The 23,717-nt window shown below is 43.0% G+C and overlaps 2 protein-coding genes across 2 annotated transcripts in view; one reads left to right on the top strand and one right to left on the bottom strand.

Annotated features, from left to right (window-relative positions):
* The window catches only part of MED12L (mediator complex subunit 12L), a 648,568-nt gene that overhangs the window by 236,693 nt on the left and 388,158 nt on the right, over nt 1–23,717 (bottom strand). Inside the window, exon 16 of the mRNA XM_044291042.1 lies at nt 6,923–7,070. Within this exon, the coding sequence (XP_044146977.1) occupies nt 6,923–7,070 (148 nt within the window). The remainder of the gene's footprint in view (nt 1–6,922; nt 7,071–23,717) is intronic.
* P2RY12 (purinergic receptor P2Y12) overlaps nt 1–23,717 on the top strand; it is a 47,975-nt gene that overhangs the window by 13,956 nt on the left and 10,302 nt on the right. The window lies entirely within an intron of this gene.

The following is a 23,717-nucleotide window of genomic DNA, read 5'->3' as shown; positions in this document are numbered from 1 at the left end:
TCAATAAAAGTGGTTCTTGAGTCAAAAAAGGTGTCATCAAACAACTAACCTTTCTTGCCTATTGCTCCAAAAATAAAGCTAAACTATGCTAGAGAGAACATACAAACAGCACACTGATGTAGCTGGTCTTTAACCCCTTGTCGACATATGACGTAACAATACATCACAGGTCGGGTCTTTAAAGATGGTGTCCGCTCCTAAGTGGAGCTGGCACCATAGCTGCTCGGTGCTTGCGGTTTTAAACAGGAGAGACCTAGAGCTTATGTATGCGATTGGCGATAACGTTGTTCGCATACACTTAACCCCTCAGATGCTATGTTCAAATGAGACCACAGCATCTGGGAGCGCAAAAACCCGGATCGGGAGGGGGGGCAGATGGTGTCTGCGGCAGCCTATGTCCTCCTGAATGATTCCAGGCTACCCAGTCTGTGGTATGGCTCCACAGGAACATAATGTAATCCTCATCGAATCCAATGCTAGTGCAATGGGGTCTAAGAGAGAAGCATTCTGATGATTGCTTGTTAAAGTTCCCTATGGTAACTGAAAAAAAAAAAGTGTAAAAAAAAAAGTTAAATCACCACCTTTTCTACAAAATCTAAATATATAAACAATAAAAATAAATGCCCATACTATTAAAATATAAAAATTATTCGACAGCCATTGGTCACTTCATCCCACAAAAAATTTAACCCCCTTAATGGTATCAATGAAAAGTACAAATTGCACCACCAAAAAATTACCCTCACACAGCTGCATACACTAAAACTACAAAAAATGTATAAGGATAAGAAAGATTTTTTCAAGGTATTTTTTTTTCCCCAGTATTAAAATGCAAGACAAACTTTACAAATGTGGTTTCACCAGAATTGTACTGACCCAAAGAATGAAATTAACAGGTCAGTTTTGCTACATACAGAATGCCATAGAAAAACAAAACCCACAAAACTGTGGCGGAATTGCGTATTTATTTTTTTTTTTTCAATTCCACGTCAGGATTTTTTTCCAGCTCCCTTCTACATCATATGCAATATTAAAATTTGTCCTGCAAGAAACAAGTGCTCATATGGCTATGTGAATGGAAAGTTATGGCCACAGAAAGGCAGGGAGTGAAAAATGAAAACGCAAAAATGAAAAAAAAAAAATGCAGGTCACCATTGTCAACCAAAATGCTGCTGTTCCATTCAACTAGAGATATTACCAATTTCGTATGCCGGTTTTTCCAAAAGAATTAGATTTTTCTAACAAAAAAACGAATTTCTTGTTATCCATTTCAAGAAAGAGAGAGATGTAACACTCCACCGGAAATGAGACTTGCAAAACACTTCTTCTTCCAAAAGGACAAGAGTATTGAGTATCTCAAGACAGACACCAGAGGCAGACTAACATCATAAATCCATAATATGTGTTGTGTGAACAGCATTTCACCTTCTAGAACACACAGGCAGTAGTCAAGATCACGGCCTCATTAAAACAATATTTGCTATCACCTCCTGCTTCGTGTCATGCGACTTTTATTGCTTTAAATGTGGAAATCACGGTACTGCTGTCAACATTATTAATGTTTTATTTTGATTTATCCAATGGCTTCTGCAATCTTATGCCAATGAAGTCAATACTGTGCTTCATATTTTATGTGCAATATGCCTTCTAATGGCTTTATGGCTGGTATGGACAAGTATGACAAGAAATCACTGACTTAAAGGACAGAAAAATATGCATGACTTAAATATCAATCACATTAACTGAAATGTGGGTGTATCTCGGTAACTAAAGAGTAGATGGTGAAGGTTAATGTATCTGTAAAGTAATAGCAACCAGACAGATATAGGTTATCAATATGAAGGTTTGTGGAGAGCAGACAATAAGGTTTACAGGAGGAGTCGGACAGTAGCGGTAGTAGTGTACAGCCTAGCTTTTCAGGCTGTCATATGTACAGTGGATATAAAAAGTCTACACACCCCTGTAAAAATTTCAGGTTTCTGTGCTGTAAAAAATGAGACAAAGATAAATAATTTCAGAACCTTTTCCACCTTTAGTATGACCTATAAACTGTACCACTCAATTGTAAACCAAACTGAAATCTTTATGGTGGAGGGAAGAAAAAATATATATACATAATGTGGTTGCATAAGTGTGCACACCCTTATAATTGGGGATTTAGCTGTGTTCAGAATTAAGAAATCACATTCAAAATCATATTAAATAAGAGTCAGCATACACCTGCCATCATTTAAAGTGCCTCTGATTAACCCCAAATAAAGTTCTGCTGCTCTAGTTGGTCTTTCCTGAAATTGTTTTAGTTGCATCCCACAGCAAAAGAGCTTCCAAAGCATCAGAGGGATCTCATTGTTAAAAGGTATCAGTCAGGAGAAGGGTAGAAAAGAATTTCCAAGGCATTAGATATACCATGGAACACAGTGAAGACAGTCATCATCAAGTGGAGAAAATATGGCACCACAGTGACATTACCAAGAACTGGACATCCCTCCAAAATTGATGAAAAGACGAGAAGAAAACGGGTCTGGGAGGCTACCAAGAGGCCTACAGCAACATTAAATGAGCTGCAAGAATATCTGGAAAGTACTGGCTGTGTGGTACATGTGACAACAATCTCCCGTATTCTTCATATGTCTGGGCTATGGGGTAGAGTGGCAAGACAAAAGCCTTTTCTTACGAAGAAAAACATCCAAGCCAAACTACATTTCGCAAAAACACATCTGAAGTCTCCCAAAAGCATGTGGGAAAAGGTGTTATAGTCTGGTGAAACCAAGGTTGAACTTTTTGGCCATAATTTCAAAAGATATGTTTGGCGCAAATACAACACTGCACATCACCAAAAGAACACCATACCCACAGTGAAGCATGGTCGTGGCAGCATCATGCTTTGGGACTGTTTTTCTTTAGCTGGAACTGGGGCCTTAGTTAAGCTAGAGGAAATTATGAACAGTTCCAAATAGCAGTCAATATTGGCACAAAACCTTCAGGCTTCTGCTAGAAAGCTAAACATGAAGAGGAACTTCATCTTTCAGCATGACAACGACCCAAAGCATACATCCAAATCAACAAAGGAATGGCTTCACCAGAAGAAGATTAAAGTTTTAATCATGTCACGATAGGTAGGTAAGCGGGGAAGTAACCAAACACAGGAAAACAAACAGAACAAACGACTAGGCCCAAAAGCTAGGGAGAAAAGGGTCATCTCCTAGCGATCCGTAAAAGCTTTCCCTAGACTGCTGTGCCCATGTGCATACCCTTATGGTGGATATGCACATGCCCTCGTGCCTTAACCTAAACACCCTGGGCAAACCCTAAGCAGCAGGGAAAAGGGAAGAGCCAACCTGCTTATTCAAAACAGGAGGAAGCAAGCGTCTCCCTAGAGGCCTAGATAAAACACACAAAGGGAAATAACGGAGAGGACTTATCTTGAGCAGAGCTGGAGCAGACAAATCACTACACATCAAGAGCTCCCAGGAAAGAACTATAACCCGCACAGGCCACTGGGGAAAGGAAGGATTAATAGCCTCACTAACAATGAAACCTAGTACACCTGAGGGAAGGTGGATCCAGCTCAAACCCAAATCAAAATAAAGAGAAGTCAGACATGTGCAGCCAGTCAGACCTCCGCACATTCACAGGGCAAGGCGTGACACCAGACCTGAATCCGATTGAAAATCTGTGGGGTGATCTGAAGAGGGCTGTGCACAGGAGATGCCCTCGCAATCTGACAGATTTCGAGTGTTTTTGCAAAGAAGAGTGGGCAAATCTTGCCAAGTGAAAATGTGCCATGCTGATAGACTCATACCCAAAAAGACTGAGTGCTGTAATAAAATCAAAAGGTGCTTCAACAAAGTATTAGTTTAAGGGTGTGCACACTTATACAACCATATTATTTTATTTTTATATTTTTTCTTCCCTATACCTAAAAGATTTCAGTTTGTTTTTCAATTGAGCTGTACAGTTTATAGGTCACATTAAAGGTGGAAAAAGTTCTGAAATGATTTATCTTTGTCTCATTTTTTTATATCACGGAAACCTGACATTTTAACAGGGGTGTGTAGACTTTTTATATCCACTGTATATCTCTCCAAGGGCTCATTCAGACGGCCGTATTTTGCTTTCTGCATCTAATCTGCAATTTTGCGGATTAGATGTGGACCCATTCACTCCTATGGGGCCCCAAAAGATGCGGTATCACACCGTGTGCTTTTCTTCCGTTCCATGGCACCGAAAAACAAATAAAACATGTCCTATACTTGTCAGTGAAAATCAGGACGTGGCCCCATTGAAGTCTATGGGTCCTCAAAGATGCGTAATGCTGAACTGTCCGCAAAAAAACGGATACGCATTTTAAAAAACATACTGACTTCTGAAAAGTTGACCAAAATGCTGCCTAAATGAAAGAGGGAAGAAAGGTGCTCCCATGGTTATCTTCCTGACAACAAAAGGATTGGGCAGCTGAAATCCAACCAGGAGTCAGGAGCCCTCATATACATTAGATTGTATATCAAAAGAAAAGGTATAGTATCAGCGCAGGATCAAAGACATGGGGCAGAGTCAAATAATAAGTACCTGTTGAGTCGGGTGTGGGTACTTATTATTTGACTCTGCCCCATGTCTTTGATTCCTGCGCTGATACTATACCTTTTCTTCTGATATACATATATTCTTTAAGGATCGAGGCAACCGATTATTATAGTATCCAGCAGCGCCTGTGTGCACAGATGTACACAGAGAAAGGATTTATGTGATAGCGCAGATACAATCACTTACTTCTACATTAGATTGTAGACCAGTCCCACCAAAATTGCCACAGTTCAGCAAACATTTATCAAATGCGTATAGCCAGCTTAAAGGGGTTGTCCAGGTTCAGAACTGAACCTGGACATACCTCCATTTTCACCCAGGCAGCCCCCCTGACATGAGCATCAGAGCAGTTCATGCTCCGATGCTCTCCTTTGCCCTGCGCTAAATCGCGCAGGGCAAAGGCATTTTTCTGAGTTCCGGTGACGTACCGGGGCTCTCTATGGGGCCGACAGGAACCCCGGTGACGTCACCGGCACTGATGGGCGGGATTTGGCCATGCCCTAGCCAGTAAAACGGCTAGGGCAGAGCTAAAGCCCGCCCCTCAGAGCCGGTGACGTCACCGAACACACTGCCGGGCGGAAGTTACCGCCCGGCAGTGTGTTATTGAAAACAAAAGAGCCTGTGCCCTGCGCGATCTAGCGCAGGGCACTGGAGCGCATCGGAGCATGAGATGCTCCGATGCTAGGCTCAGGGGGGCTGCCTGGGTGAAAATAAGGGTAAGTCCGGGTTCAGCTCTGAACCCGGACAACCCCTTTAAGGAACATTCAGAGCTGTGATGTTTTTATTATGGTATATATGGTATAATATACTTGAAAATAACTAGTATCATATAAGAAATGCAGGTAGGAAGTTTATAATGCAAGTTTATAATGTTAAAGTGAGTCTTGATAGCAGGCTTCGTATTCTTGGTGTCTCTACAACTTTTGGAAGCAGCTACTCCAATGGTCTTAGCAATATCAAAGATGTTGTTTATTGCACATAAACTAACAGCCATGTTATGGTTATCCAATTCCATACCTACAGTTAAATTATGGGAGAAGGATACAGGGGCGGACTAGACACTTAAAGCGGCCCTGGAAAAAAACTAAAAATGGCCCCATGTTCTATGTTGGGCCAAACTGACAAAAGAAGGGGCAACATAAGTAGGCAGGGCTAACACATCTAGGTAGGGCCAACAGAAGTAGGTGGGGCCACCAATACCGCCACAGCAGAACCGAATATCCCAGTGCAGCACAAAATACTGGCCCCTATGCTACAGTATTCAACTGTATCATCGCCCAGACAACAGCAATTCAGGGGGAAACTTGAGGCCACTGGCCAGGTGTATAAGTGCCTGATGCTCCTACATTACATACCTGGCTTGTGTCTATGAGGAGTGCTTGGACGGCCCCCTGTGCATCATTAGCCCATGGGTCTATGGCCAGTCCAACCCTGGAAGTATATTACTAGATTAATGGTCTTGGAATATTGAGTGTATAGGGAGCTTGAGAAGATATATTTATAAGGAATATGGCTTAATTTTCCTTTTCTTTATCTGCTTTACCTCACCGACCAGGTGGGATTTGGGTGAGCTACCGTAGAAGGGATATTTTATGTTTTGATTATGTTATTATACTTTTATGCATCATATTTTTATTATAGAACAAATATGAGCGCTTGCATTATGGAAGAGCTCATTAGTACAGTGGGAATGGGAAGCGGTGAATACAGTTCCCCTGGGGCTGGCTTTACTCACTGCTCCCTGGTCTTTTGCCGGCACCGTGCTCTGCTGTGTCCTGACTGCGTACAGCATCAGGACATAGTTCCCGTAAGTGCTCACTAAGACCTGACGCTGTGCGACATTAGGTCACAGTGCAGCGCTGCAGGAACAGCGCGCTAGACCTTCCGAGTGGCAGTGCTGTCTGGAGCAGGAGAGATAAGTTCTTTTATTTTTTGTTTGATCTGAGTTGTGATGAAGATTGGGGACCGATCTGACGTCTGATAAAAAAAAATTCCCCTCTAAAACCTAGGTGCAAAAAATACGGTAAGTTTTTGGATAGAAATAAAGGAATAATTTTTCTAACAAATTAAACATGTGTACAATATCACATTACAGTAAATTGAGGGGGGAATTGCCATCCAGTAAAAAGTCCTTTAAAGTATATTAAAATGCAAGATAAAGGCCTTTTCAGAAGTTAGGGTCTTGTACAAGAGCTTTATGTAGAACCTTTCTGTAATAACACCATGTTGTGAAATGGAAATCAGAAAAATGATGAGTGTACAAATGCTACGCAGTGCTCCTCATTGATATATCCCCTTCTGATAGAGTAATGTTAATATATGCAATACAAGGTCTTACCAGCAAATTCACTTGTGCCATTTGTATTCAGAATCTTTAAGAGATCTTTAGTAAGTTTCCGAAGTTGATGTCTGGCCTTTTCTCTTTTTCTTCCTACTCCATATAGTAAAATCATTCTCTGGTTACATTCATGACTTGATGATGCCTCCTACAAGTTAAAAAGAGGCCAAAATTACTATACGTTAATAGAGCAGACACACAAGTTTGTATAGTTACAGGTATAACATTGTGAATAGTTTTTGTAATTATAATGTTTTCACAAATTTGATGGTCGCACATGTAACAGTCCAAAAACATAAGTATTAAGTACAGCAATAATGCAATTTAGAGTAATTCAGGTTTCCAGTTTTTGCATGTACCTTTGCTCATGGAGGAGAGTGCTGCTACATGTACTGTTTTTTGCCTTTGCATGTTAGCCATGGTAGTGTACTTTATTAAATATTGCTTGGAGGTGCTGGTATAATTTTTTTTCTTGCAGATGTAGTAGTCCAGTAGCTTTTCCCAGAAACCAAACCGCTTAGCTATTTCCAAAGTAGATTTACTGTACATTTGTGTATTTGCATACTATATGGTACCTGACAACATGAAAACATCCATTGCTTACCTATGCTAACTACAGTCAGAGGTCTTGAAAAGGAAACTAGGTAGAGACATACTGTATATTGTATTTTCTTTAAGGTTCCAGTGTAACCCTAGTCTTATACTTTTATTTTATTCCTAAACAACTTTGGAAACTCAAGAATGTTCTGTTGGCCACCGTATTCTTCTAATAAATGTGCACACTTGACTTGTAGCAGTTAGGAGGTTCTCTTACTGATGGGATCCATCAACATTTATCTCATGGGTATGGGCAGTTTAAAGCTTTGTTTGTAATCATTTGGAGAGAGTGTCAATATTTTAGCCAGATGAAAACATTTTGCAAAAGTGGAGAAAATTTTTAACCCCCATTTTAAGAGTTTCACCAGGCCACAGATCTAGTCGGTCTTTACAATCCACATGCCAATGGATGGAGGAGTCTGGTTACACCAGAGAATGTGGAGAAGAAGTTTAGCTCTGGCTTGTGAATACATTTACGTGTAGATCATCTGTCAGTAAATGTATTATTTAAGGTAATATTTAGCATGCAACATTTAAGATTTGTATTTAGAATAGGAGGATAATACACTGTGTGCACAATTATTAGGCAAGTGAGTATTTTGACCTTTCATCATTTTTATGCATATTTTTCAACTCCAACCTGTATAAACTTGAATGTTTATTGGATGGAAGAGTGTGGCCTAAGGAGATCAAGGCCCTATATCAAGGTGTGCATAATTATCAGGCAGCTTGCTTTTCTCTGGCAAAATGGGCCAAAAAAGGAGATTTAACTGACTAAAAAGTACAAAAATTCAGAGGGACGAAGAACTGTTTAAATTTGCTAAGATATTGAGGTGCAATGACAGAACCATCAAACCTTTAGTTTTAAATAGTCAAGAGGGTCGCAAGAAATGTGTTGAGTGCAAAAAGACTCAAATTAACAGCCAAAGATTCAAGAAGAATCAAACTTGAAGCGACCAGGAACTCATTATCTTCCAGGGCTGTCATATTCCAGAACTGCCAGAACAACCTCCCTGAAATGAGAATGACTCTTTACGTACCAGATGGATGGGCCCGTGGCTGGATTAGAAATGGGCACAGAGCTCCACTTCGACTCAGATGACAGCAAGGTGGAGGTGGGGTACTGCAATGAGCTGGTATTATTAAAGATAAATTAGTTGTACCTTTTCGTGTTGAAGATGGACTCAAAATCAACTCTTAAACCTACTGCCAGTTTCTAGAAGACACTTTCTTCAAGCAGTGGTACAAGAAAAAGTCTTAATCTTTCACAAAAAACATGATTTTTATACAAGACCATGGCATGCATCGAATTACTTCACTGCATAGATAGCCAGTAAAGGCCTTAAAGATGAAACACTAATGACATGCCCCCCTGCCCCCTCATCTGACCTAAACCTTATTGAGAACTTGTGGGCCCTTCGCAAACAGGAGATTTACGGAGAAGAAAATCAGTACACATCTCTGAACAGTGTCTGGGAAGCCGTGGTTGCTGCTGCACAAAAAGTTGATCGCCAACAGATTAAAAACGGACAGACTCCATGGATGGCAGGCTTATGACTGTTAATGAGAAGAAGGGAGGATGTGTTGGTCACAGATTTTTTTTTTAATGTCAGGGATGTTTATTTGTAAATGATGAGTTGTTTTTTTAAAATTATTCTCACTTTAACTGATTGAAATTAACAAGTGAGACGGGAAAATTTTCCTTTTTCGTTTAGATACAAAATGATTCCGCACAAGTTGCCCCATAACTCTGCACATAAACATTCTCCTAAGAAAAACCAAGAGCTCACTTTTACCTTCTTAAACATTCAGGTTTGAGGTTTATTAACTATTGGATTGACTGACAGCACTGTAGTTGTTCATTAATAAACTTAATCCTCAAAAATACAACTAGCCTAATATTTGTCATAAACACTATTGATGGGTGTCTTGTGTTGATTAAAAGAACACTAAGCAATGAAAAAATAACATAAAATTGATATTACCAGGCTATTTTGTATTTTTTTTATTATTGTTTTATATCATCAAACAGAGTTTAGTCTTTCTAAGGTATTATCCAGACAATGCTTACAGGTGGACAGACAAGCAGTGGCTGAACTCAATGATTTCAGTAGGACTGACCAACTATCTAGTATGCATGGGGTGATCTGACTTTTCCATGTCATGGCAAAAGAGGGCATGCTGGATTTTAACATGTTCAAAAAACAAGTGTGCAAATACTTTTTTATCTGCAGTCGCACAGCCATTTTTAGAACAATTACAGTCTATGGGTCTATTCACAGGGCACAATGGGGAGAAAATAAATATACTGGGGGCACTAAGGTGGACATTATTTGTACTGGGGTCACTATGGGGGGCATTATTTATACTGGGGGGCACTATGGCCACTGCAGGAGATGGAATGTTAAAAAAAAATCCATTAAAATGGATGAATTTCAATGCCTTTTTTTAACGGCTGTTAAAAATTAATGGAAGGCGAGAAAATGTATGCATACACTGATGCAAAATGGTCATAGAAAATGTGTATTTCAGTGTATTGTGTACTGGCATTTTTTTCACTGTCATGTGAATGTAACCCAAGGGCTCATGCACACGCCAATAGCTGTTTTTGTGGTCCACAAATTGCAGATCCACAAAACACAGATACCCCCAGTGTATGTTCCACATTTTGCAGAACAGAATGTCCTGCCATCTATAGAACATTCCTATACTTGTCCGTTAAACGGACAAGTACAGGACATTTTAAATTTTTTGTGGGTACCGCAGAACAGACATATGGATGCGGATAGTACACAGTGTGCTGTCCGCATCTTTTGTGACCCTATTGAAGTGAACAGGTCTGTATCCAACCCGCCCAAAATGCAGATTGGATGTGGACATAAAACACTGTCATGTGCATGAGCCGTAAGGGAGATTAGCCACCACCAGAGGACCAGAGGTGTCCCCCTCTCCCTATTAAGAAGATATGCACTCTAGGCCATGCAGAAATTGTAAGTGTATGGAGGGAGCTGTTTGGAATATATTTTTTTACTGCAGCTCCTGTTTGAGAAATAGTAATTGTTTTTGAGATGAAGGTGGAATTGTCACAAACATCATTGCACACGCTAGTGGATGGCTTTGCATAGCAACACCCTTTCTAATTGCATTTGATTACTTCTATTATTATTTCTTGATCCTAAGGAGTTGACCCTAAAATGATCATCTGCAATAATTTATACACTGAGCTGTCTAACTTATAAAAATGCTTGCCTGCTTATAAAAATATCTGTAAAAGTGTTAGCAGAAGCAAATTATTACTTCCCAAAACCATTTTATAAGTCAAGTACTTAGTTGTGATGAAGTAATCTTAGATTTTTTTTACTTGATTAAAGGATATTTCACAACACATGCAGAGTAATTTTAACTGTTGCTGTTATTGCAAATATTTTATATGGAACAGACTTAAAGGGTAACTGTCATGTTTTCATAAAAAAAATAATCTGTTTTAGCATATGTTACTGCTGCAGCAGCATTATGCATATAGCAATCTTTAGTTTCTTCACATACCACTGTTTTCCTTGAGTTTTTCCCTAAGTTACGGCTGTTTGAACATTTACAATATGAGGACCTTCTCAAGATGGCTCCTTTGACAGTTCTCTGAGGCCAAAACTGCTTTCCCTCACTTCCCATACACACTTGCTGTAGCCAGCAGCTCCCTGCCAGCCAATCAGATTAGATTACTGAGAGATACGCCTCCTTATTTTGAAGCCTAATGCAGGCATGCCGTGTGAAGGACCGCCCCTCTGTCTTCTGTTTACACTAAAGGGAAGACAGACAAGCCCTAGCAATAGAGTTGAGCGAACACCTGGATGTTCGGGTTCGAGAAGTTCGGCCGAACATCCCGGAAATGTTCGGGTTCGGGATCCGAACCCGATCCGAACTTCGTCCCGAACCCGAACCCCATTGAAGTCAATGGGGACCCGAACTTTTCGGCACTAAAAAGGCTGTAAAACAGCCCAGGAAAGAGCTAGAGGGCTGCAAAAGGCAGCAACATGTAGGTAAATCCCCTGCAAACAAATGTGGATAGGGAAATGAATTAAATTAAAAATTAAATAAATAAAAATTAACCAAAATCAATTGGAGAGAGGTTCCATAGCAGAGAATCTGGCTTCCCGTCACCCACCACTGGAACAGTCCATTCTCAGATATTTAGGCCCCGGCACCCAGGCAGAGGAGAGAGGTCCCGTAACAGAGAATCTGTCTTCATGTCAGCAGAGAATTAGTCTGCATGTCATAGCAGAGAATGAGGCTTCACGTCAGCCACCACTGCAACAGTCCATTGGCATATATTTAGGCCCAGCACCCAGGCAGAGGAGGGAGGTCCCGTAACAGAGAATCTGTCTTCATGTCAGCAGAGAATTAGTCTGCATGTCATAGCAGAGAATGAGGCTTCACGTCAGCCACCACTGCAACAGTCCATTGGCATATATTTAGGCCCAGCACACACACAGGCAGAGGAGAGAGGTCCCGTAACAGAGAATCTGGCTTCATGTCAGCAGAGAATCAGTCTGCATGTCATAGCAGAGAATGAGGCTTCACGTCAGCCACCACTGCAACAGTCCATTGGCATATATTTAGGCCCAGCACACACACAGGCAGAGGAGAGAGGTCCCGTAACAGAGGATCTGGCTTCATGTCAGCAGAGAATCAGTCTGCATGTCATAGCAGAGAATCAGGCTTCACGTCAGCCACCACTGCAACAGTCCATTGTCATAAATTTAGGCCCAGCACCCAGGCAGAGGAGAGAGGTCCCGTAACAGACAATCTGGCTTCATGTCAGCAGAGAATTAGTCTGCATGTCATAGCAGAGAATGAGGCTTCACGTCAGCCACCACTGCAACAGTCCATTGGCATATATTTAGGCCCAGCACACACACAGGCAGAGGAGAGAGGTCCCGTAACAGAGAATCTGTCTTCATGTCAGCAGAGAATTAGTCTGCATGTCATAGCAGAGAATCAGGCTTCACGTCACCCACCACTGCAACAGTCCATTGGCATATATTTAGGCCCAGCACCCAGGCAGAGGAGGGAGGTCCCGTAACAGAGAATCTGTCTTCATGTCAGCAGAGAATTAGTCTGCATGTCATAGCAGAGAATGAGGCTTCACGTCAGCCACCACTGCAACAGTCCATTGGCATATATTTAGGCCCAGCACACACACAGGCAGAGGAGAGAGGTCCCGTAACAGACAATCTGGCTTCATGTCAGCAGAGAATTAGTCTGCATGTCATAGCAGAGAATGAGGCTTCACGTCACCCACCACTGCAACAGTCCATTGGCATATATTTAGGCCCAGCACCCAGGCAGAGGAGGGAGGTCCCGTAACAGAGAATCTGTCTTCATGTCAGCAGAGAATTAGTCTGCATGTCATAGCAGAGAATGAGGCTTCACGTCAGCCACCACTGCAACAGTCCATTGGCATATATTTAGGCCCAGCACACACACAGGCAGAGGAGAGAGGTCCCGTAACAGAGGATCTGGCTTCATGTCAGCAGAGAATCAGTCTGCATGTCATAGCAGAGAATCAGGCTTCACGTCAGCCACCACTGCAACAGTCCATTGGCATATATTTAGGCCTAGCACACAGGCAGAGGAGAGAGGTCCCGTAACAGACAATCTGGCTTCATGTCAGCAGAGAATCAGTCTGCATGTCATAGCAGAGAATGAGGCTTCACGTCAGCCACCACTGCAACAGTCCATTGTCATAAATTTAGGCCCAGCACCCAGGCAGAGGAGGGAGGTCCCGTAACAGACAATCTGGCTTCATGTCAGCAGAGAATTAGTCTGCATGTCATAGCAGAGAATCAGGCTTCATGTCAGCCACCACTGCAACAGTCCATTGGCATATATTTAGGCCTAGCACACAGGCAGAGGAGACGTTCATTCAACTTTGGGTAGCATCGCAATATAATGGTAAAATGAAAATAAAAATAGGATTGAATGAGGAAGTGCCCTGGAGTCCAATAATATATGGTTATGGGGAGGTAGTTAATGTCTAATCTGGACAAGGGACGGACAGGTCCTGTGGGATCCATGCCTGGTTCATTTTTATGAACGTCAGCTTGTCCACATTGGCTGTAGACAGGCGGCTGCGTTTGTCTGTAATGACGCCCCCTGCCGTGCTGAATACACGTTCAGACAAAACGCTGGCTGCCGGGCAGGCCAGCACCTCCAAGGCATAAAAGGCTAGCTCTGGCCACGTGGACAATTTAGAGACCCAGAAGTTGAATGGGGCCGAACCATCAGTCAGTACGTGGAGGGGTGTGCACACGTACTGTTCCACCATGTTAGTGAAATGTTGCCTCCTGCTAACACGTTGCGTATCAGGTGGTGGTGCAGTTAGCTGTGGCGTGTTGACAAAAGTTTTCCACATCTCTGCCATGCTAACCCTGCCCTCAGAGGAGCTGGCCGTGACACAGCTGCCTTGGCGACCTCTTGCTCCTCCTCTGCCTTGGCCTTGGGCTTCCACTTGTTCCCCTGTGACATTTGGGAATGCTCTCAGTAGCGCGTCTACCAACGTGCGCTTGTACTCGCGCATCTTCCTATCACGCTCCAGTGCAGGAAGTAAGGTGGGCACATTGTCTTTGTAGCGTGGATCCAGCAGGGTGGCAACCCAGTAGTCCGCACAGGTTAAAATGTGGGCAACTCTGCTGTCGTTGCGCAGGCACTGCAGCATGTAGTCGCTCATGTGTGCCAGGCTGCCCAGGGATAAGGACAAGCTGTCCTCTGTGGGAGGCGTATCGTCATCGTCCTGCCTTTCCCCCCAGCCACGCACCAGTGATGGACCCGAGCTGCGTTGGGTGCCACCCCGCTGTGACCATGCTTCATCCTCATCCTCCTCCACCTCCTCCTCATCCTCGTCCTCCTCGTCCTCCAGTAGTGGGCCCTGGCTGGCCACATTTGTACCTGGCCTCTGCTGTTGCCAAAAACCTCCCTCTGAGTCACTTCGAAGAGACTGGCCTGAAAGTGCTAAAAATGACCCCTCTTCCTCCTCCTCCTCCTCCTCCTGGGCCACCTCCTCTTCCATCATCGCCCTAAGTGTTTTCTCAAGGAGACATAGAAGTGGTATTGTAACGCTGATAACGGTGTCATCGCCACTGGCCATGTTGGTGGAGTACTCGAAACAGCGCAACAGGGCACACAGGTCTCGCATGGAGGCCGAGTCATTGGTGGTGAAGTGGTGCTGTTCTGTAGTGCGACTGACCCGTGCGTGCTGCAGCTGAAACTCCACTATGGCCTGCTGCTGCTCGCACAGTCTGTCCAGCATGTGCAAGGTGGAGTTCCACCTGGTGGGCACGTCGCATATGAGGCGGTGAGCGGGAAGGCCGAAGTTACGCTGTAGCGCAGACAGGCGAGCAGCAGCAGGATGTGAACGCCGGAAGCGCGAACAGACGGCCCGCACTTTATGCAGCAGCTCTGACATGTCGGGGTAGTTGTGAATGAACTTCTGCACCACCAAATTCAGCACATGCGCCAAGCAAGGGATGTGCGTCAAATTGGCTAGTCCCAGAGCTGCAACGAGATTTCGCCCATTATCACACACCACCAGGCCGGGCTTGAGGCTCACCGGCAGCAACCACTCGTCGGTCTGTTGTTCTATACCCCGCCACAACTCCTGTGCGGTGTGGGGCCTGTCCCCCAAACATATGAGTTTCAGAATGGCCTGCTGACGTTTACCCCGGGCTGTGCTGAAGTTGGTGGTGAAGGTGTGTGGCTGACTGGATGAGCAGGTGGAAGAAGAGGAGGAGGAAGCCGAGAAGGAGGAGGTGGCAACAGGAGGCAAAGAATGTTGCCCTGCGATCCTTGGCGGCGGAAGGACGTGCGCCAAACAGCTCTCCGCCTGGGGCCCAGCTGCCACTACATTTACCCAGTGTGCAGTTAGGGAGATATAGCGTCCCTGGCCGTGCTTACTGGTCCACGTATCTGTGGTTAGGTGGACCTTGCCACAGATGGCGTTGCGCAGTGCACACTTGATTTTATCGGATACTTGGTTGTGCAGGGAAGGCACGGCTCTCTTGGAGAAGTAGTGCCGGCTGGGAACAACATACTGTGGGACAGCAAGCGACATGAGCTGTTTGAAGCTGTCTGTGTCCACCAGCCTAAATGACAGCATTTCATAGGCCAGTAGTTTAGAAATGCTGGCATTCAGGGCCAGGGATCGAGGGTGGCTAGGTGGGAATTTACGCTTTCTATCAAATGTTTGTGAGATGGAGAGCTGAACGCTGGCGTGTGACATGGTTGAGACGCTTGGTGACGGAGGTGGTGGTGGTGGTGTTGGTGGTACATCCCCTGTTTGCTGGGCGGCAGGTGCCAACGTTCCTCCAGAGGCGGAGGAAGAGGCCGAGGCGGCAGCAGCAGAAGAGGCCGAGGCGGCAGCAGCAGAAGAGGTAGCAGGGGGAGCCTGAGTTACTTCCTTGGTTTTAAGGTGTTTACTCCATTGCAGTTCATGCTTTGCATGCAGGTGCCTGGTCATGCAGGTTGTGCTCAGGTTCAGAACGTTAATGCCTCGCTTCAGGCTCTGATGGCACAGCGTGCAAACCACTCGGGTCTTGTCGTCAGCACATTGTTTGAAGAAGTGCCATGCCAGGGAACTCCTTGAAGCTGCCTTTGGGGTGCTCGGTCCCAGATGGCGGCGGTCAGTAGCAGGCGGAGTCTCTTGGCGGCGGGTGTTCTGCTTTTGCCCACTGCTCCCTCTTTTGCTACGCTGTTGGCTCGGTCTCACCACTGCCTCTTCCTCCGAACTGTGAAAGTCAGTGGCACGACCTTCATTCCATGTGGGGTCTAGGACCTCATCGTCCCCTGCATCGTCTTCCACCCAGTCTTGATCCCTGACCTCCTGTTCAGTCTGCACACTGCAGAAAGACGCAGCAGTTGGCACCTGTGTTTCGTCATCATCAGAGACATGCTGAGGTGGTATTCCCATGTCCTCATCATCAGGAAACATAAGTGGTTGTGCGTCAGTGCATTCTATGTCTTTCACCGCTGGGGAAGGGCTAGGTGGATGCCCTTGGGAAACCCTGCCAGCGGAGTCTTCAAACAGCATAAGAGACTGCTGCATAACTTGAGGCTGAGACAGTTTCCCTGGTATGCATGGGGGTGATGTGACAGACTGATGGGGTTGGTTTTCAGGCGCCATCTGTGCGCTTTCTGCAGAAGACTGGGTGGGAGATAATGTGAACGTGCTGGATCCACTGTCGGCCACCCAATTGACTAATGCCTGTACCTGCTCAGGCCTTACCATCCTTAGAACGGCATTGGGCCCCACCATATATCGCTGTAAATTCTGGCGGCTACTGGGACCTGAGGTAGTTGGTACACTAGGACGTGTGGATGTGGCAGAACGGCCACGTCCTCTCCCAGCACCAGAGGGTCCACTAACACCACCACGACCATGTCCACGTCCGCGTCCCTTACTAGATGTTTTTCTCATTGTTATGGTTCACCACAACAACAAATATATTATTTGGCCCAATTTATTGTATTCAAATTCAGCGGGATATAAATTTGAGGCCTAGTATTTAGGCGCTGGGTGACCGGTATGGATTTAGTGACAGAATTAGACTTGGAAATGCACAGAAGCGTGTGTGTGAAGTTATTCTGAATGACCCTATGTGCACCTTGAATATTATATACCCTTTTAGGGATAGATTTCAAATAGCTCTGATATAGCAGAAACCACTAAATTATGAAATTGCTAAATTGGGAATTGTATTTCAACCCAGAACAAAAAATGTGCTTTGACGGACACTAAATAACTTTCCCAGCCACAACAGGACAGCGTTAACGAGAGATTTAGCAGGATATAAATTTGAGGCCTAGTATTTAGGCGCTGGGTGACAGGTATGGGTTTAGTGACAGAATTAGACTTGGAAATACACAGTAGCGGGTGTGTGTGAAGTTATTCTGAATGACCCAATGTGCACCTTGAATATTATATACCCTTTTAGGGATAGATTTCAAATAGCTCTGATATAGCAGAAACCACTAAATTATGAAATTGTTAAATTGGGAATTGTATTTAAACCCAGAACAAAAAATGTGCTTTGACGGACACTAAATAACTTTCCCAGCCACAACAGGACAGCGTTAACGAGAGATTTAGCAGGATATAAATTTGAGGCCTAGTATTTAGGCGCTGGGTGACAGGTATGGGTTTAGTGACAGAATTAGACTTAGAAATACACAGTAGCGGGTGTGTGTGAAGTTATTCTGAATGACCCAATGTGCACCTTGAATATTATATACCCTTTTAGGGATAGATTTCAAATAGCTCTGATATAGCAGAAACCACTAAATTATGAAATTGCTAAATTGGGAATTGTATTTCAACCCAGAACAAGAAATGTGCTTGAACGGACACTAAATAACTCGCCCAGCTACAGCACTAAGGACAGATTTAGCGGGATATAAATTTGAGACCTAGTATTTAGGCGCTGGGTGACAGGTATGGGTTTAGTGCCAGAATTAGACTTGGAAATACACAGTAGCGGGTGTGTGTGAAGTTATTCTGAATGACCCAATGTGCACCTTGAATATTATATACCCTTTTAGGGATAGATTTCAAATAGCTCTGATATAGCAGAAACCACTAAATTATGAAATTGCTAAATTGGGAATTGTATTTCAACCCAGAACAAGAAATGTGCTTGAACGGACACTAAATAACTCGCCCAGCTACAGCACTAGGGACAGATTTAGCTGGATATAAATTTGAGGCCTAGTATTTAGGCGCTGGGTGACCGGTATGGATTTAGTGACAGAATTAGACTTGGAAATGCACAGAAGCGTGTGTGTGAAGTTATTCTGAATGACCCTATGTGCACCTTGAATATTATATACCCTTTTAGGGATAGATTTCAAATAGCTCTGATATAGCAGAAACCACTAAATTATGAAATTGCTAAATTGGGAATTGTATTTCAACCCAGAACAAGAAATGTGCTTGAACGGACACTAAATAACTCGCCCAGCTACAGCACTAGGGACAGATTTAGCTGGATATAAATTTGAGGCCTAGTATTTAGGCGCTGGGTGACAGGTATGGGTTTAGTGCCAGAATTAGACTTGGAAATACACAGTAGCGGGTGTGTGTGAAGTTATTCTGAATGACCCAATGTGCACCTTGAATATTATATACCCTTTTAGGGATAGATTTCAAATAGCTCTGATATAGCAGAAACCACTAAATTATGAAATTGCTAAATTGGGAATTGTATTTCAACCCAGAACAAGAAATGTGCTTGAACGGACACTAAATAACTCGCCCAGCTACAGCACTAGGGACAGATTTAGCTGGATATAAATTTGAGGCCTAGTATTTAGGCGCTGGGTGACCGGTATGGATTTAGTGACAGAATTAGACTGGGATATGGCCAAAAAATAAACAGACTATTGCTGGTTAAATGCACTTGGTGTGACAGCTTCACCCTGATGTAGGCTTTAGCCAAAAAACAACCACACCATTGAGGGTTAAATGCACTTGGTGACAGGCGCAGCTTGCCCCTGATTTAGTATATGGCCAAAAAATGAACAGACTATTGCTGGTTAAATGCACTTGGTGTGACAGCTTCACCCTGATGTAGGCTTTAGCCAAAAAAACAACCACACCATTGAGGGTTAAATGCACTTGGTGACAGGCGCAGCTTGCCCCTGATTTTGTATATGGCCAAAAAATGAACAGACTATTGCTGGTTAAATGCACTTGGTGTGACAGCTTCACCCTGATGTAGGCTTTAGCCAAAAAACAACCACACCATTGAGGGTTAAATGCACTTGGTCGCAGCTTGTGCTGGCGCACCACAAGACACAAAATGGCCGCCGATCACCCCAGAAAAATGTGACTGACAAACGGTCTGTGCAGCCTAAAAACAGTGAGCAATTGAGGATCAGCAGCTCAATGATCCACAGCTGCAGATCGATCAGTTAATCAAGTCCTTTGGAGGAGTTAATCTGCCTAATCTCGCCCTACTGTCGCAGCCGCAACCTCTCCCTACGCTAATCAGAGCAGAGTGACGGGCGGCGCTATGTGACTCCAGCTTAAATAGAGGCTGGGTCACATGGTGCTCTGGCCAATCACAGCCATGCCAATAGTAGGCATGGCTGTGATGGCCTCTTGGGGCAAGTAGTATGACGCTTGTTGATTGGCTGCTTTGCAGCCTTTCAAAAAGCGCCAAGAAAGCGTCACAAAAGCGCGAAGAAAGCGACGAACACCGAACCCGAACCCGGACTTTTACGAAAATGTCCGGGTTCGGGTCCGTGTCACGGACACCCCAAAATTCGGTACGAACCCGAACTATACAGTTCGAGTTCGCTCATCCCTACCTAGCAACAGTCTTTTAAGGGAGCAGTGGAGAGGGAGAGGGGACATTAATGAAAGCTGTTATTATAAGGTAATTAAAAATCTTTTGACAATTATTGACAGACTAGCTCAAGTATACATGCCTAGCTCTAATAAACTAGCAAATTAAAACACTCCAACAAAAATGTTATTCTCTGGCCAGCTAAAAAGGTACATGATGATAATTGTAGTGAAGATAGTCTTCTTACCAGTGACTTTATGTGTGAATTACAACCTCCCTTCTGGTCCTCAGTTTTGTCATGTGACCGACACCCTGACTCTCCAACTAACACAGCGTCTTTAGCGTAGACAGGAAGTCAGTTTCTCTGTTCATTCCTACAGGACCCTTGATGTGAGGAATAAGCAGAGAAGAGAGGACGACTGCTTTTAGATCTTCACTGCTCCAGTACTTGGGTGAGATTTCAGGGCCAGGCAATGGAGTGGTGAGGATGCCTGGTTCTGACAATCTCACTGGGAGGGGTACTGGAAACAGGGAGAGATGGAGGTAAAGCAGTGCACCAAGGGGCTGGGCTAGCCCCTCTGTGCATCAAGTACTTCATTTACATATGGCTACAAAAAAGCAGCATTTCTTTGCATTAGTAATATTAATTGCAGAGAAATAGGGCTCATTTTATTCACTGTGATCAACCCCACCGGGCAGTAGGTCAGGTGACCAATGTTCTGCAAAGAGAAACAGCCGACACTAATGACAATTCTGAAGCATCTTTTGTTATAACTCTGTGTTATGTGTATTCCCAGCTCAGGGGAAAAGTAAGTGCTCTGATGGCTAATTACATGAATACACTTCAGTATTCCCATTATGAAACTAATTAAGGACACCACTTACCAAGCTATGGTATTTACAACCTCTACCTTTGGTATGTATACATGCATAGTAGTCCAATAGATTCTACAAATGATCATGCGCGCACAATACTACAGGTGAAGTCCAGTAACCGTCTCATGCACAGTAATTCAGTGTGTTCAATGGTTTGCTGTATCTGCATCCCAAGGTTAGAACATGCACAGCATTATAACATAATCCAGTAATATAAATGAGCGACTCAATTGTAAACTAATCAAATTTGTCTCGGATTTCCCAAGAATTTGGGCTCCAGATGAATTTAAATTTCATGGGTTTTCGAAATGACAGCCATCATTTTACAGGTCAGAAGTCAGAGAAGAAGCCAGTTGCCACCAAAAAAAGCATAATGTGTGGACCATGTTTTAATTTAACTTTTTGCCTACCGCCACAAGACCAGCAGAGGCGGTTCTCCTGCATGGCATTGTTGTAGCACCCTGCTACAAAGATCCATCGCAGTGTAAATTGAAAATACTCGCTTTTTGATGTGCGAGCGCACCCATGCTGGCTGTAAAATTAACTGTGAGCCTGCAGGCTATGAATTAACCCCTTCCTGACCTTACTGTGGTTAATTCATATTTTGATGATTACAAATAAATAAAAAAGTGAAATAAAAAAAATAAAAATGTGGGTTATAGTTACTAGTTTTAGCAATACATACACACATACAGTACATGCACACATTGTTCTCCCCTTTTCATATTTATTAGTTTTAGCAATAGTATAGCAGACTTTGTGTGTGTAAAATATACAAACATACACACTTTTCCATTTTGCTTTCTTAATTTTTTTTACAAAATTGAAATGTTTTGTCTTTAAATCTTTTCTACCAGATTGAAAAAAAATGATTAGAAGAATAAATGTTTTTCCAGAATTTTCACAGTTTTTTCTTAAAGGGGTAGCCCCACAAAAAATATTCTATAGTTTGCAAATCAGCAGATGGAGCTGAATACTTTCATTATTGCATATAATCAAAAAATTAGCATAGTCACTGAGTTATTCAATAAAATATATGTGTATAGCGCCACCTGCTGTTTGTTCTTTTTCTTATTTATTCAAGCTCACTGAGATGGTTGCACATGCTCAGTTTCATCCTTCAACTGCCTCCTGAGCTGTGATAGGGAGAGCATGGACACGCCCCTTAGCTGCATCAGAATAGACACACCTCTTGAGCTTTCAGCCTGATATAAATCTATCAGAGCAATGAATGGAGAGATCTCTGGATCCATGTGAGGTGCAGGGCTGGTTCTAGCTTCGTTAGAAATAAATTGCTATGTACTGTATGATCTCTGATTTTTATTTTTTTAGATTAGTTATTGGATAACCCCTTTAAATATATATTTTTTATATTATATATGTAATTTAATGGCACAAAAGAAAAGTGTGTTATTAAATGGGTTCTTTGTTCCCTCCAGCTATCATTTACCTGTAGTCATATAGGTCACTGTCACTTCCACATTACTACAGTAAAGAGCTTGAAATAGGTTGGATACGGTCCTAGGAGACCCCAGGGAGTCATACATGACTTTTCAGGGCAATCTGAGTACTTTTGATTCGGTACTCATTAGATTCAGACTGAATTTTTATTTATTTTTAAATTGATCTCGATCCTTTACATTAAAGTATTAAAGAGTTCTAAGTCTGGACGAACCAGCATTTTTTTCCTGTTTGATACATTTATCTATTGACTAAAAACAGACTTGTCAATAGGGCTGACAAGACTTTTTCCTGCTGAAAACTTCATTGTGAACATTCCTGTTAAACCTATCACCAGGACTCCACGTAACCATCCACCAAAAATTCTTGTCAAATTCAAACAGCAATTTGTAAAGCTTATAGTACACACAGTACAGTTTAGATATTATACCAAATTGCAGTTCAATAAATGGTAACAGTTTATTTTGGAAGAAGGCTAATTAGAAAACAGGCCTCCTAATGGTTTCAAGAAGACGACCATATGCATCAATATTTGTATACACAGGGGATTGCTGTATAAATGGATATTTGCTCGGTTTAATTATTGTTTCAAAGTAAACGTATGCGGCTTAAGTATGTAAACAACAGAAGATAGCATCTACTATTAACTCCTTCATAGCCAAGAGGGTCATTTTATAATAAAGTAGTGTGCACCACTCTTTACTTGACGAGAGAATTGACGAGCTGAAAGAACTTGTTCTGAACCTACAAACGTTAGTCCGCATTTACTATCGTGGCTGTGTCTCATTTCTCGCATAATTTGCTCCAAAATTTGCACATTTCCATTTAGACATAGCAACGAATAAAGTAAGCCAAAAAGAAAAATCCACTTATAAGGGATGTGACTGAAAATGTCTTTATTGACCCAAATTTTAGGTTAAAATTAGAAGTCTACTGAATCTTTTTCTTCATCACCATAAGGTTTCTGTACTGATGGAATAACTGCATACCTGCTTCATGCATCTAGATATGTGAGATGGTCTCCATCTACTAGTACATGATATTGCCTGTGTGCTTGTCAAAGGGGCTGCCTCGAAGGCATGCCAACTACCATCAGACAATTGCACCCTCCTTTCACTGCCCTGGCTCCTACTGGGCCATGGCATATGTGCCTTACATTGGCGGTTCTTTTGTATACAAGTATCACATGAATCATTCACCATTTAATTGAATAACTGCCATGTAATGCTACAATTCCCCTGCAACAACCACTAGGGGGAAATATGTCACTGCTTATGGTTTACCCTAGTGTTACAGCTGACCGTGGATAGTTAAAGAAGCCAGACTTAAGGTGATCAGCTAAGGTGATCTTATCAAGTTGGCATAATCTGTTTCCTCTTCCTTTCCTTAAAAAAACTTTCACGCTAGCGTTTCTATTTTCTGGTATTAAGATCCGTTATAGGGTCTCAATACTGGAAAAAAATGCTTCCGTTTTGTCCCTATTCATTGTCGATGAACAGAACGCAATGTTCCAAAATGCCTTC

This window comes from Bufo gargarizans, chromosome 4, assembly GCF_014858855.1.
Source record: "Bufo gargarizans isolate SCDJY-AF-19 chromosome 4, ASM1485885v1, whole genome shotgun sequence".
Lineage (NCBI taxonomy): Eukaryota > Metazoa > Chordata > Amphibia > Anura > Bufonidae > Bufo > Bufo gargarizans.
Note: the sequence above shows the minus strand (reverse complement) of the source record. Positions and strands in the feature narration are given on the sequence as shown.